At 37.9% G+C, this 16,814-nt stretch overlaps 1 protein-coding gene across 1 annotated transcript in view; it reads right to left on the bottom strand.

The window, feature by feature from the left end:
• The window catches only part of Kmo (kynurenine 3-monooxygenase), a 49,875-nt gene that overhangs the window by 15,869 nt on the left and 17,192 nt on the right, over positions 1-16,814 (bottom strand). The window contains 3 exon segments of the mRNA XM_046432530.2: positions 1,143-1,230; positions 5,351-5,399; positions 8,637-8,726. Of these exon segments, the coding sequence (XP_046288486.1) occupies positions 1,143-1,230; positions 5,351-5,399; positions 8,637-8,726 (227 nt within the window).

The following is a 16,814-nucleotide window of genomic DNA, read 5'->3' as shown; positions in this document are numbered from 1 at the left end:
AAACCTAAAACAATGTAAATGCTATGTAAAGATTTGTGTTGTTTAGGGAATAATAACAAAAAAAATGTCTGTACATGCTCAGTACAGATGCAATTTTTTTTTTCAGTTTTGATCTGAAATTGGCTGAATCTATGGATAAGGAGCCCATAGATTTGTAGGGATAATCTGTAAAATGTCAAATGTGTGGAGGGGAGAAAAAAAATCAGGATGCAAAGATAAAAGGTTTAAATACTTACTGCAAAGGGAAAAATAAATTTTTCCAGTAGAAGGATAATGTATTAAGAGTGGTAATTTAAGAAAACTCACTTAAGAAAATTTGAAGTGGAGGCAAAATACAGGTAATAGCAATAGCTTACATGTGCAGGATGAGAGCAGGACACTGCTGGGCAGCAGGAAGAAGGAATTCAGACCTGCAAGTCAGTGGGGTGCAAGACAGACTGCAGTGTGTTTACAGTTTTAATGGGTAAAAATAGGAAAAAGGTCACATCAAGAATAGTTCTAATTATGTTGGTAATGATACCAAGGAAGACAGGAATGGGAAAGGTTTGGGGAGAAATAGATGATTAAGACATGGATTATTTGAAATAATGGCAAGATGCACCTGTGGTTGAGAAATTAACATTCATTGATTAGGACTTTAATAAGGATTGAGAATTTGAAAACAGAGGCCTGGACTAGAGATGCTCATTTTAAATCCACATCGTTTTATGAGTGGTTGTGGAAGTCATGAGTGGGGATCCCAAGAATGGGCTACCATGCTTAGAAAAGTAGAAAAAATACAGTCAGCCAAGGTGAGGCAGAGAAAGAGTACCCAGAAAGAGGACACAAGAAACAGGGTAGCCAGGGTCACCTATTTCCAGGAAAGAGAGAGTTGGAAGCAGAGTGGTCTCCAGTGTCAAAGACTATAGGAAGATGAGAGAGCATGAAAATCAAGACAAATCACTGGTGCTGGTATTCAGTAGGCACTCAGAGGCTATTTTCAATCTAAAATTTCTTGAGTCTAGAAACTGTGTGAATTACCCTTTTAGTAATCATTTAACTCTTTCAAAAGAGACAAAGAACAAAGTTTACAGATACAAATCTCCATTCCAGGCCTCCACCCCTCCACCTCCTAGCAGTCAAGAACTTGCCCCATTGATTACCCAAGCACTGTGACCATCCCTTCCTCGAGATTGCACTTTACCAGCTTGTGGCCAAAATGCACTTTCACATTGGGGTGTTTCTCAACAGCTGAGGAAACAAAGAAGGGAAATTGAACAGACATTTCAATTGCTTCACTTGATCAAATTGAATTTTAATCATTTTCTGGGAAGAATATAATATATTTATTCTTAACAATGTAAAACAAATTTGTTAAAATGGTAGTTCAACAAATTTTGGCAAATTCAAAATAAAAATCAGTTATACTCACAGTTTTTAAAAATATGGAGCTCAGTGGTAGAGGGCTTGCCTAGCATGCACAAGGTCCTGGGTTATATTCCCAGCACAACACCCACACATACACATGCACACACACACAATTGCATTTCTGCAAACTCTTGCATTCCAGTAATTGTTAGTGCTCTTGTAAAGAAACAGGCATCATATTTCAAAAGTTAGCTCCAATTTAAGGTTTTATTATGATTAGAGATATTCAGCCAAACTCCTTTCCTCATATTATACATGTCTTGCTATCTCTTTTTAGCAAGTCCTCTGGACTTCTAATTCAAATTGTCACAAGTATAGACTATTGATTTGTTAAGTTTTTTTTTTGGAATCAAACACTGGCATATTGCCAGGCCTGGTGGCACATGCTTTTAATTCCAGTAACTTGGAAGGCTGAGGCAGAAGAATCCCAAGTTTGAGGCCAGCCTAAGCAACTTAGTAAGACCTTGTCTGAAAATAAAAAATAAAAAAGGTTGGAGTATAACTTAGTGATAGTGAGTTCAATCCCTAGGGCTGGGGTTTGGGGGAGGGGGAACCACTGGAATTGTTAGGAGGGAAAAAGGAGTAAGGAGTAAGAAGCTTTGAAACATATAAGGAGGGAAAAGAGCAAAAAAGTTTTGAAATACGGTTGAATAAATAGTTTTATTGCTTTTTTTTCTTTGCCTGGTAATAATCTATAAAACAGAGTGAATTTTATTTTCTGAACTAACAATCAAATTTTATTACAGTAGTCCAATAATGATTTTTGACCCTATTAATGCTCGTGAATAGAAGATCTATAAGTAGGCTATCTGTTGTTTTTAAAAGTACAAATCAGAATACAGGTATTAGAGCTGGAATAAATCTTGGAGATAACTTAGTTCAAAACCCTTCATCTTAGAGTACTCAGAATCCTGGAAGAAAAGGTAAAATCCTTGAGTTCACACATAATAAAAATTTAAGTACAAGTCCATCAAATTGTATACATTAATTATGTACTGGTTTTTGGATGTCAAAAATTAAATTAAAAATACTGAATTTGAAAAAAATTAGAGGAAATGAGATACGGGTTTCTGACTTCCAACTCAATATTCCTAATTTATCTCTCCATTTCATCTCAGTCTGTCTTCTTCCGCCCTGTTTTGTTGGATTTGTTTTAAGGTCCGAAGATTTTAGGAGTCTTGAATATCAGATTGGAAGTTTGTGAATATTTAAATATAAGAGTTGCTAAACCAAAGAAATTTATCTATGTATATAAAAAAAATCTTCTGGTAAATAACTTGACAGAAATCAGAGTTTACCTGATAGCCGAGAAGCCATTTTACAAATATAAAGAGTGTTCATAGAATAAACTTTTTTTTACTAATTTAATTTTCTACACAAATTTATAGCATTGTGCAACTCAAATTTTTCCACCAAACACTGGTTTTGGATATGATCCTTAAAAAAAAAAAAAAAACGGTTCTGCAGTCAAAGATGTAGAGAAATACTGAACACTCTGGTTCCCTTGAGCTGTCCTGTGCTGGTCCCCAGTCACATGAAATATGCTTGGAATGTGGCTAGTCCAAATTGAGATATGTTGCATGCCCTGGATTTTGACAACTTAATATATATGTACATACATATGCATACAGCAATAAAAATAGCTCATGAATAATTTATATTGATTATACATTGAAATGAAAATATTTTAAACATCTTAGGTTTATATATTTTATTAAAGGTCAGGGGATGTTGCCCAGTGGCATGCAAAACCCTGGCTTCAATTCCTAGCATTAAAATATACATATACAGTAAGTCTTATTAAATTTTATTTCACTCGTTTTTAATATTTTTTAAGTGTTATTTATGTAAAGCTGCAAATTACACCTGTGGTTGATATTTGTGGCCCCAGCTGCTTTAGAAAGTCCACAGTGCTAACTGGTATAATAAAGGCCCTGAGAAATACTGCAAGTAAAGAAAAGCCAGTTTCAACAGGCTTGATGAAGGATTTAATCCCACTTCCTGATCACACATTCTTTTTCTGTCTTGTTTTGCTTAACAATTAATAACATTCCAGAGAACAGTGAACCATGAAACAATCCTGCATGAAATGTTGATGCAGGGATACAATTTAGCTGCAATCCTTTCCAACAGGAGGTTGTTTAGTTAGAGAGAAATGAGCATGTTTAATTGGCTGAATATGTATGGTTCACACACCTTATGCCTTGCAAAGAAATGCAGAATTTTATATGCCAAGTGAAGATTGAGTTAAGAGAATCAGCATTCATTTTATTAATATATTTATTGTGTTTATAAACTATGTCCTGTGCACCACTAGATTGTACTTTCCCCATGTTTTAGCGCCTTAGTATTAGCAGGTGTTTCATTGATATTAGAGGCGGAAACTGAGTAATTAAAAGCATGGACTTTGGAATAAACAGACTCAAGTTCAAATCCAGATTCTACTACTTATTAACAGTGTAACCTAATATCTCTAAGCCTCCATTTTACCATCTATAAAATTGAGATTAAAAAATAATTCCTATCTCACATAGTTGTTGACAGAGTTATATAAATCAATGCACATAAGCCTGATGCTTCGAAGAATGTTTATTATTTTTATCTTAGTAAAGCTAGAGATTTCTGTAAAGAGGTTGTCTTAGGTCTACTATACTGCTAAAAACTGGTTTGCAGTTTATTTGCTTTCTTAGGTTCATTATGAATATATCTCACCAAGCAGTCCCACCTTACTCACCTATCTATCCAAAAGATAGTCTGCTAAATTTAATTAAAGGAATGGAATTAAGAATTCCATGCCCTGTTTCCAAAGTTCCTGATGAATTAGCTAGAATGATTCCCCCAAATCATTCAATTGAATCTCTTCAATTCTTCGATCCATTTCACTTCATTTCATTTCATTTCAATTAATTCAATTCATCCTGACAGACATGTTACAAACTCTCTGTGAGGGGACTGTGGGGAAGCAAAGACAGATCATGTTGAGCCTCTGCCACCTGAAGACGGGAGGTTGCTGGACTACATCACGAGGAATTGGTTTAAAAGAGAAGAAATTCTTAAGCGTCATGTGTTTCTGGAGATGAATCCGTTTAGTACAAATACTGAAGAGAAGAAACTATCATGATCTATGCTTAAAGTTAGTAAAGGCCAAAAGGTGCATGGGGTATGATTGGATTGGTTATCCAAACTACAAATTTAATTTATAATCCAGTGACTTTTCCATTAATGAGCAAGCCTTTTTAGTTACTCAAATTAGAAACCTCAGGGTTATATTGTACGCATTCCTCTTTCTCAGCCTCCTCTATCCCTTATCTCTTTTGGTCTCCTACAAATATCATTAATCTACACCCTCCCCTCCAACATGTTGCTTAACCAGGCCCTGTTTTTTCATTCAGGGATATGACAACGCCCTCAAGATTGCAACCCTCTCTCAGCCTCCACACTGCTTCTTGTCTTTCTGAAATGTACATCTAATCATGTCACTTTGCAAAATTGACCATTCTGTTGTCCCTTTTTTTAAAAAAAAATATTTATTTTTTAGTTGTAGTTGGACATAATACCTTTATTTATTTATTTTTATGTGGTGTTGAGGATCGAACCCAGGGCCTTGCATGTGTGAAGCAAGTGCTCTACCGCTGAGCACAACCCCAGCCCCCTGTTGTCCCTTTTGACTGTGAGTTCTTCATCAAGAGTGAGCACTCATTCATGCTAGTGCCTAAGAGACAACAGGAATTTGCACAATGAACAAACAGTTTTCTTTAAATAATTGATAAGAGCAAAAAGAGACACTGAAGGTTGCATTACTTCTACTTTTCAAGGACATTAAAATGTACATAACCTTTCTCTTTATAACCCATAAAAAGCAATAGTAAGAAAAATCCCCCAAAATCATGTGACAAGATGAGTGTGCTGTCCTCAACCTGGTAAATAAAAGCATCGGACTTACCAGTCAGTAGATCCTTGTTTAAGTTTTCTCTGCTTATGGAAAGAATATACTGCAAGAGAAACAGAGTAGAAACTGTTTCTACAGACTAGAAAATATAATTCTAAGTTACTCAGCAAAAGGAAATCTTTATCATTTAGCATAGGTTGCAAGCTTAGTTTTATAACCATTGAGTTGAGTGATCTTTTAAAAAAGCACTTTAACCAAATACATGTACTAATACATGCCCAAGTTTTAACTAGGATTTTTTTCAAAGTTTGATTAAAAACTAAATCCTTCTCTTGTAGGTACAAGAAATATTATTTCACTAAGGTAATTTCACTTTAACAATGAGTCATAAATGAAATATTTTCATCTTAGGTAACTAAATTTAGCTGTTGGGACACTTCAGTAATAATAGCATCACTAGAAGAAATGTAAAGACTACCGTAGGCTTTCATGTGAATATAAAAAGTGTGTGTGTGTATGTGTGTGTGTGTGTGTACGTATGTGTTAGATTTGGTTGTGGTGAGGCTGGAGGTTGGCAGAGACAGGATTAAACCTCACTGGAACATATGTTGGTTATTTCTGAGTTCATAGGAAAATTCAGCAGGGTTGACAGTCCCATGAGACAAGGTAGGCACAGTGCCTAGGATCCTCAACACTTTAAAGCAACTGTTAAAGTGTTTTAATTTTAGATTAGTTTAGAAACAGAAGGAAAAAATAAAGTAAGTACAATAATAAATATATAGTAACAAATTCAGCTTGGTTTATATTCATCTTTATATAATGCACTTATAAAATCTATTTTTTAATATTTATTATTTTATATAGAAGTACCTACTTAGAGCCTATGCTAACTACAATGTATCCTTGGAATTAAGGTAAATCTATTGCTTTAAATATTTAAAGCATATAATTTTTCTTGAGATGTCACAATATTTTTAACACATAAATATTAATTTATGTATCTGTAGCTTATCCCAAAGTAAAAGTTTTACATTAACAACTGAATCTAAACTTTTGTAAAATAAGTTGGTCATACCACAGTGGTAATGATGATGGAGGAGCTTCCTGTCTTTGCTGTAAATTAAAATGAACCTCTTCATTCTCTGCTGTATGGTTCTGTTTTCTGGTCTTCTAAGTCATTAATCAGTTTTTCAATGGAAACCAAATGTGTTATTCAAAGTATGTCAAGAAACAGTCAAATTTCCATGTTAGTTGTCAGGTTTGGTTGATGCTTGCATTATTTGAGAACTGACAGACACATCAGTGCTGCAGGAACACCAGTCTACCTCAGATCTTTGAATAGTATTGTGTTATAACTACCTATTCTGAAATGCTGATTTTTTGAAGAACAAATAAGAATAAATAAGTCAAGAGGTATAAGGTGGCTTTTGCAACCAAAAAGACACTACTAATAAAACATAGAAAAGTTAAAAAAAAAAAGTCTCCTTTGGGAATTCATAAGACAATAGTTGTGGTGCTATTTCAAATATGTTAGGGAAAAAAAGTGTTTGCTTTCTCCATCCCCCAGTTCCTTCAGAAAAGAACGCTTCATAATAAGGTGCAGGGTACCCTTTCTCTATTTTGAGCGTAGGGGCTTAGAAATATAAATTTGGGAGCGAGCTCAGATCTGTTCTGTATATTAGACAGTATTTTGACAGTTCCCAGGGCAATTTGGGAGGAAGGCGGCAAGATGCAGTCAGACAGGAAGAGTCTGAATGCTTCATGGGGAAAAGGACTAACGAACAAACAATAAAATACAGCTGGAAGAGGAAAGCCAGAGAAGGGGGTCAGAAAGGTTTTATAAGTCAGATTTTGCACATGGAAGATTTCTAAATTGTTTGTGTTCCTTGAACAAAGTGGTCCCTCCATGACACATAAATCAGCAGATTCACAGGCCTTTTGAGTAAGTGAAAGGGTGAATTTCAGGACTGGATTATTGTGGTACACAGCCAATATCACATGAGAGTCGGTGCCAAGTGGCAGAGGAGGCCAAGGAAAGGTAGGTTCATTCCCTGGGAAGAAATCCTGGGTTCATGGAAATGGCTCTGTACTTTCACAGGCTGTGCAACTGAGTGGTTAATACCAACTTTATGTAGTTCTTACAGGCCAAGGAGGCCCCTATGTTAGAATGAGATAGAATGATGCAAAAACTATAGGGAGAGGGGTGGCTGTAAATTTAGTATTAACTCAGTTCTTAAGAATCCAGAAGTAGCTGGAATGATGGGGGAAGGGACATTTCCTCCTTCTTAATAATACAGTGAAGGCCTCTAATACGGGGAACTTTCACCAACACTTTTACCCTCTTGTGGATTTATTGTTCTCTTTTTTCTTTTCCTCTACCGCCCCCTCCCCACCACCCAATACACACACACTTCTCTCTACTCAAAGCATGGTTTGTGGACCAGCAGCATCAACCCCAGCTGGCAGCTTCTTAGAATTGCAGAACCTCAGCCTCCACTCCATCCCTGCTGAATCACTCTGCATTTTAACAAGGTCCCAGGTGAGTCTGAGATCTACCTGCAACAGGAATTTTGCTTGGAACAATACGAACCTCACTCTGTGCTTAATAAGACAATCCTGGGTAACAATAAAGCAAGTTGGAATTTTTCTCTTGTTGATGTGTGTTTTAGTGCATTCATTCTATCTTGAGAAAACAAACTCAGAAGGCATAATTAGATGAAAATATATAGTTTCCACAGTTTTGTTTTTTGTTGTTGTTGTTGCTACTATGTGAAAAATAAGAAAAACACAAGGCAGGAAAATGAATTTTCATTCATAAACTCTTCATCACCATCTGGCGTCCGTTGTTTTAGAAATTATGGAGTACTGAAAGCATTTATGGTTCATTTTATACATTCCATTATAAGCAACTTTGGGGCAAGAAGGTTAGTTAGGGAAAGGCAACAGCATTATAAAACTCTCCAGAGTTGTTCTTGTCCATTATGACTGACAACAAATAACATACTAATTTTCTCTAATTGTAAAGGAACATGGGAGGGAAAGGGCATCCCAGGCAGCTGAACAGCAGGAGCAAAGCATAAAGACAAGAAATGGCCTAACAGTAAGAACAGTAATCATAATGAATTCTTTTTGAATGTGCATTATGGTCTGGGTCATGTTTTGAGCATCTCCTATGAATTAGCTTATTAACGAGTACATATGTTCCTGGAGTCTAGACTGAAGTGGGCAATGTCAAAGGTAGGGCTGGAGAGAAAAGGAGGAGCCAACCAGCAAAAGGCAGGTTTCATATGAGGCCTAGTTTTGATCAATGTGAAAATCATTATCTTCAGGGTAAACCCACCTGAGACTTTGTCCCATAGGGAATTGCTGATTTTCTTCCTGAAAGAAAGTGAATCATTCTTGCTCGCATGGGAACACCTTGGGATATAACCTGAAATGAGCCAGAAATAGTGATTTCAATTACTATAATATGACGTCATGCAAATAAGATAAACATTGAATTTAAAATGTAATTTTCAAATATTAATAACTACAAAGGACCCTTGAAACCCAGTATAATAACAACACATGCAGTGAAAACTGTTCCTGAAATTTTTAGTTGTTTTTTTTTCCAAGTTTAGATCTTTTAATTGATTGATCTGATCCAAACCAAACATCACAGATTAGGGAGAATGTTTTACAATTAAAGAGGTTAAGTGATTTCCTCATAATGACATAAAGGGACATCTTGAGGGGTAAAACTTGGGACTCTTGAAGTTTAGTGCAAAGGGTTTTCTTATGCAAGGCTATTGCTATTTGGATAACAACTGTAGGAATGCAAATAGCACTCATGTTTATTTATATGATCAATTCTAAGACACACTGTCTAGCTATGGGTATAGTAGAATGCTTGCCTTGCACCTGTGAAGGACTGAGTTTGATTCCTAGCACCACAGGTGAAAAAAGAAAGACATATTGTCAGTGGAAGTAATAGTATTATCAAGAAAAAAAATATGCCACTTCTCTTTACATTTCCAAATTTCATGATAATTGGAGGTTACATAATAATAAGTCCATGTCGGGGAATTTTACTGTAGGTTCACAATCCCTTATTCAAACCATGGGGCTTGTTGGTTTCAGAGTTCAGGAGTTTTCAAATTTTAATCAGGTAGTATAAGGCACAAATGCTACATATCATTTAACACTTCGTGGGTCTGGTGCATCATCTCAAAATCAAACACTATTTTTGTAGCAAAACATGTTATGATTTAGATATGAGATGTCCCCCAAAAGCTCATGTGTAAGACAGTGCAAGAATGTCCAGGGGTGAAATGATTAGTTTATGAGAGCTGTAACTTAATAGTGGATTAATCCACTGATACAGATTTTTGTTTTGTTTTAGCCCATGGGCATTTTAACACTCATAAATAACTGTGGTTAAATATTCAATTTCGTAGGATGCAAGTCCCTTAGAAAGACTTCTGTTGAAGAAAAAACAATTCCTCCTTGCAGAAGTTGTTTACTTGACACTTATTATCCAAAACCTTTTACATTCAGTGACCAGACTTGTGCAAGAAGAGAGACTTCTTGAAAATTTATTAAATGAAAGCATAAGAAATTGAATGGTTTATATCCAGCTTGACATAAAACAGTCTTATCTGTACCAAAGACCTTCTTGACAGAAGAAAATAACAAGAATGCAGAAACCCATAAACTTTATATCATCTCTTACATGGTATTTAGTCTTTTTAAATTTTAATTTGAACCAGCAGGTACACTAAAATTCTCTGGCAGCATATGCAACACAGAATGATGGTTAGCATTAGTCATCAAGTAAACATGAGGCTTTCCTGGCAAAGCATTACACAAACCTCCAGATTTAATGGTTGTACTGAGCAATAACCAATGTGGCTCCATGTGTGTCTAGAAGTCTTATTAGCAATAGCTGGGAGATTAACTCTATTACTAGTCAAGGACCAAAGCCTTTAGTGTTTTAAACTGAGCAATTTTACCAAGTGAAAGAAATTGGCTAATATTTTTTTACTGGAATTTTTTAGTAATTTTTGCAAGGATATAATTTTTTTTAAAAAAATTGTTCAATGCATGAGGTAGGGATGTTAAAAACATTTTCAATAAGTTAAAAAAATGTAATAAAGACAATATATAGCCCAGTTACCATAAAATGTTTTTATTTGGCCCTTTACAGAAAGTTTGTAACCCCTGGCTAAAACGACAGAAAATAGTATGTCCAGTATATTACACCTTTCTTTTTTTTTAATTTTTTTATTGTTGGTTGTTCAAAACATTACATAGTTCTTGACATATAATATTTCACACTTTGATTCAAGTGGGTTATGAACTCCCATTTTTACCCCATATACAGATTGCAGAATCACATCAGTTACACATCCATTGATTTACATATTGCCATACTAGTGTCTGTTGTGTTCTGCTGCCTTTCCTATCCTCTACTATCCCCCCAACCCTCCCCTCCCCTCCCCTCTTCTCTCTCTACCCCCTCTACTGTCATTCATTTCTCCCCCTTGTACTATTTTCCCCTTTCCCCTCATTTCCTCTTGTATGTACTTTTGTATAACCCTGAGGGTCTCCTTCCATTTCCATGCAATTTCCCTTCTCTCTCCCTTTCCCTCCCACCTCTCATCCCTGTTTAATGTTAATCTTCTTCTCCTGCTCTTCATCCCTACTCTGTTCTTAGTTACTCTCCTTATATCAAAGAAGACATTTGGCATTTGTTTTTTAGGGATTGGCTAGCTTCACTTAGCATAATCTGCTCTAATGCCATCCATTTTCCGGCAAATTCTATGATTTTGTCATTTTTTAATGCAGAGTAATACTCCATTGTGTATAAATGCCACATTTTTTTTTATCCATTCGTCTATTGAAGGGCATCTAGGTTGGTTCCACAGTCTTGCTATTGTGAATTGAGCTGCTATGAACATCGATGTTTTCATTATATAAGTCTTTCACCTCTTTTGTTAGGTTGATTCCCAAGTATTTTATTTTTTTTGAAGATATTGTGAATGGAGTGGTTGTCCTCATTTCCATTTCAGAGGATTTGTCGCTGATATACAGGAATGCCTTTGATTTATGCGTGTTGATTTTATATCCTGCCACTTTGCTAAATTCATTCATTAGCTTTAATAGTTTCTTTGTAGACCCTTTTGGGTCTGCTAGGTATAGAATCATGTCTTCTGAAAATAGTGATAATTTAAGTTCTTCTTTTCCTATTTTTATGCCTTTAATTTCTTTCGTCTGTCTAATTGCTCTGGCCAGTGTTTCAAGAATTATGTTGAACAGAAGTGGAGAGAGAGGGCATCCCTGTCTTGTTCCAGATTTTAGAGAGAATGCCTTCAATTTTTCTCCATTCAGAATGATGCTAGCCTGAGGCTTAGCATAGATTGCTTTTACAATATTGAGGTATGTTCCTGTTATCCCTAGTTTTTCTAGAGTTTTGAACATAAAGGGATGCTGTACTTTGTCGAATGCTTTTTCCACATCTATCGAGATGATCATATGGTTCTTATTTTTAAGTCTATTGATGTGGTGAATAACATTTATTGATTTCCGTATATTGAACCAGCCTTGCATCCCAGGGATGAATCCTACTTGATCATGGTGAACAATTTTTTTGATATGTTTTTGTATCTGATTCGCCAGAATTTTATTGAGGATTTTTGCATCTAGGTTCATTAGAGATATTGGTCTGTAGTTTTCTTTCTTTGAAGTGTCTTTATCTGGTTTAGGTATCAGGGTGATGTTGGCCTCGTAGAATGAATTTGGAAGTTCTCCCTCTTTTTCTATTTCCTGAAATAGCTTGAAAAGTATTGGTATTAGTTCCTCTTTAAAGGTTTTGTAAAACTCTGCTGTATACCCATCCGGTCCTGGGCTTTTCTTAGTTGGTAGTCTTTTGATGGTTTCTTCTATTTCCTCAATTGATATTGGTCTGTTTAGGTTGTCTATATCCTCCTGACTCAATCTGGGCAGATCATATGACTTAAGAAATTTATCTATGCCTTCACTATCTTCTAATTTATTGGAGTATAAGGATTCAAAATAATTTTTGATTATCTTCTGTATTTCTGAAGTGTCTGTTGTGATATTGCCTTTTTCATCCTGTATGCTAGTAATTTGAGTTCTCTCTCTTCTTCTCTTCACTAGCATGGCTAAGGGTCTGTCGATTTTGTTTATTTTTTCAAAGAACCAACTTTTAGTTTTGTCAATTTTTTCAATTGTTTCTTTTGTTTCGATTTCATTAATTTCAGCTCTGATTTTAATTATTTCTTGCCTTCTACTTCTTTTGCTGTTGTTTTGCTCTTCTTTTTCTAGGATTTTGAGATGAAGTATGAGATCATTTATTTGTTGGTTTTTTCTTTTTTTAAGGAATGAACTCCAAGCAATGAATTTTCCTCTTAGAACTGCTTTCAATGTGTCCCATAGATTCCAATATGTTGTGTCTGTGTTTTCATTTATCTCTAAGAATTTTTTAATTTCCTCCTTGATGTCTTCTATAACCCATTGATCATTCAGTAACCTATTGTTCATTCTCCAAGTGATGTATGCTTTTTCCTTCCTTCTTTTATCGTTGATTTTCAGTTTCATTCCATTGTGATCAGATAAGATGCATGGTATTATCTCTACTCCTTTATATTGTCTAAGAGTTGCCCTGTAACATAATATATGATCTATTTTTGAGAAGGATCCATGTGCTGCTGAGAAAAAAGTGTAACTGCTTGATGTTGGGTGGTATATTCTATATATGTCAATTAAGTCTAGGTTATTAATTGTGTTATTGAGTTCTATAGTTTCCTTATTCAACTTTTGTTTGGAAGATCTGTCCAGTGGCGAGAGAGGTGTGTTGAAGTCTCCCATGATTATTGTATGGTGGTCTATTAGACTCTTGAACTTGAGAAGAGTTTGTTTGATGAACATAGCTGCACCATTGTTTGGGGCATATATATTTATGATTGTTATGTCTTGTTGGTGTATGGTTCCCTTAAGCAGTATGTAGTGTCCCTCTTTATCCCTTTTGATTAACTTTGGCTTGAAATCTATTTTATTTGATATGAGTATGGACACTCCTGCTTGTTTCTGAAGTCCATATGAGTGATATGATTTTTCCCAACCTTTCACCTTCAGCCTATGTATGTCTTTTCCTATCAAATGCATCTCCTGTAGGCAGCATATTGTTGGGTCTTGTTTTGTGATCCATTCTACTAGCCTGTGTCTCTTAATTGGTGAGTTTAAGCCATTAACATTTAGGGTTGTTATTGAGATATGGGTTGTTCTTCCAGCCATATTTGTTTATTTCTGTTACTAAACATGGTTTGTTTTCCTATTTGATTATTTCCCCCCGCTTTACTGTCCTACCTCCCACTGTTGGTTTTCATTGTTATTTTCCATTTCCTCTTCCTGTAATGTTTTGCCAAGGATGTTTTGAAGAGATGGTTTTCTAGCTGCAAATTCTTTTAACTTTTGTTTATCGTGGAAGGTTTTAATTTCATCTTCCATCCTGAAGCTTAATTTCGCTGGATACACAATTCTTGGTTGGAACCCATTTTATTTCAGTGTTTGAAATATGTTATTCCAGGATCTTCTAGCTTTCAGAGTCTGTGTTGAAAGATCAGCTGTTATCCTGATTGGCTTACCTCTAAATGTAATCTGCTTCCTTTCTCTTGTAGCTTTTAAAATTCTCTCCTTATTCTGTATGTTGGGCATCTTCATTATAATGTGTCTAGGTGTGGATGTCTTATGATTTTGCACATTCGGTGTCCTGTAGGCTTCTAGGATTTGGGATTCTGTCTCATTCTTCAAGTCTGGGAAGTTTTCTCATATTATTTCATTGAATAGATTGCTCATTCCTTTGGTTTGGAGTTCTGTACCTCCCTGTATCCCAATGACTCTTAAGTTTGGTCTCTTAATGTTATCCCATATTTCTTGGATGTTCTGCTCATGGTTTCTTAACAGTATTGCTGAGCTGTCTATGTTCTTTTCCAGTTGAAATACTTTGTCTTCATTGTCTGATGTTCTATCTTCTAAGTGTTCTACTCTGCTGGTAGTATTCTCAATTGAGTTTTTAAGTTGGTTTATTGCTTCCTGCATTTCTAGGATTTCTGTTTGTTTGTTTTTTATAACCTCTATCTCCCTGTATAGTTGATCCTTTGCTTCCTGGATTTGTTTGTGTAATTCATTGTCGAAGTGGTCTTTCATTGTCTGATTTTGCTGTCTAATGTCTTCCTTGATACTCCAGATCATCTGAAGCATGTATATCCTGAATTTTTTATCTGACATTCCATCTGCTGCAGCTGTTACCTCTTCTAAAGTTGAGTTGACCTGCATTGCTTGTGGTCCTTTCTTTCCTTGTCTTTTCGTACTGCTTGCGTTTCTTTCTGCTTGGTGAAACTGTTGTGTTTTTGAAATTTTTTTTTCCCCTATATATTTATATTGCTCTTGTATAGTTGAAAAGTCTCCCTTGCAGGGTCGGGCAGCGGTCTGCCTACCTTGCAGGCGTGGGCGGTGGCTCTGCTCTGCCCTTACTCCAATTGGGTTGTCGTGACTACCACGCCGGCAGGTCACTGGGCCTGTTCCGGGCGCGGGCGGCGGCTCTGCTCTGCCCCTACTCCAGTTGGGGTGACGAGTGTACCAGGCCACCGGGCCTGATCCGCCGGTCGCTTGCAGGTCTGCCTACCCTGCAGGCGCGGGCGGCGGCTCTGCTCTGCTTCCCCTCCAATTGGTGTGACTTTTCTACCACACCTGCGGACCGCTGGGCCTGTTCCCGGTGTGGGCGAAGGCTCTGCTCTGCTCCTACTCCAATTGGGGTGACGTGCCTACCACCCCGGCCGGCCGCTGGGCCTGTTCCACCGGTCGGTCGCAGGTCTGCCTACCTTGCGTGCACGGGTGGCGGCTCTGCTCTGCCCCTACTCCAAATGGGGTGACGTGTCTGTCGCACCAGCAGGCCACTGGGCCTGTCCCGCTAGTTTGTCGCAGGTCTGCCCACCTTTCGGGCACGGGTGGCGGCTCTGCTCTGCCCCTACTCCAATTGGGGTGACGTGTGTACCACGCCGGCAGGCCACTGCGCCTGATCCGCAGGTCTGCCTACCTTGCAGGCGCGGGCGGCGGCTCTGCCCTGCCCCTCCTACCATGCCCGCGGACCGCTGGGCCTGATCTGCAGGTTGGTCGCAGGTCTGCCCACCTTGCGGGTGCGGGTGGCGGCTTCGATCCGCCCCCTCTCCAATTGGGGTCATGGGACCACCACGCCAGCGAGCCACTGGGCCTGCTCCGGGCGCGGGCGGCGGCCCAGCTCCTCCCCTCTGCCTCGAAGACAAAGCAAGAGACTCGGGTGTCTGTGACTCACCCTCCCTACCAGGAGACCAACTGTTTCTGTCGCCGCTGGTATTGATGAAGTTCTCTCCTCCGCCGCTTTCTGATGACATCAGATCTCTGCCATGTTGGTATCCTATGCGAATGGCAGCACTTCGTTCCCTTTGTCGGGTGACCAAAGCAATGGGTGAGTCCTGACTGGCCCTCACAGGCCCCGTCTCAGTCCTGTTGCCACTGCCCATGAAGGCTCGGTTGGTATTTACCTCCACAGTACTCAGCAGTACCTGGACCGAGAAGCAGTTTCCGCGGGCTCCTTAGCCCTGGGCCAGAGCAGTTCCGGGAGCCAGAACTCAGCCGCTCCGTGCTCGGTGTATGCTCCGATAAGATTAGGCTCCAAGAAGCAGTCTCCGCGGGTCATCTAGCATTGAGCCTGAGTAATCTGTCTGCAAGCCGCAGGCAAATGGCAGCCTGAAATTACCTGTTCTATGGCTGAATCTATATTACACCTTTCATCATGTAATTACACTTGTTTAATGAGCTCATCTGGTTCTACCCAATAGCTAGGAAAATTTTTATCCCCTCCATTGATAAACCTTTAGTGTGTTCCTGTTGTTTATTACTGAAGTCTTTGTGTTGGCTCAATAAAGAGCATCCTCTTCTCGACCCACATGCTGAACAAAATGGCAAGGTGACAGGGTGAGAGAGGCCAAACATCACCTTCATCACTGCTAATGTGGGTTGAGGGATGTGGCTTGTGTTGGGGCCAGAAGCACCTTACCTTCCCCTAAGCAGTGTGAGACTAGGGCAGGATTCACCATGCAGGGAACAAAAAATACCGTGTGTCCCTGTAGGCAGCCTCTCAAAAAGGCAGAACAACCCTCATTATATCCCCAGTTAATTTCTTTATTTTTTTAATTTATATGTGACAGCAGAATGCATTACAAATCTTATTACACACATAGAGCACAATTTTTCATACCTCTGCTTGTATACAAAGTATATTCACAACAATTCATGTCTTCATACATGTACTTTGGATAATAATGATCATCACACTCCACCATCATTTCTAACCCCATGCCTCTTCCCTTGTCCTCCAACCTCTCTGCTCTATCTATAGTTCGTCTATTCCTCCCATGCTCCCGCTCCCTATCCCACTATGAATCAGCCTCCTTATATCAAAGAAAACATTCGGTATTAG

This window comes from Marmota monax, unplaced genomic scaffold (assembly GCF_021218885.2).
Source record: "Marmota monax isolate L192 unplaced genomic scaffold, Marmota_monax_Labrador192_F-V1.1 WCK01_AAM20220418_F8-fsc00090, whole genome shotgun sequence".
Classification (NCBI taxonomy): domain Eukaryota; kingdom Metazoa; phylum Chordata; class Mammalia; order Rodentia; family Sciuridae; genus Marmota; species Marmota monax.
Note: the sequence above shows the minus strand (reverse complement) of the source record. Positions and strands in the feature narration are given on the sequence as shown.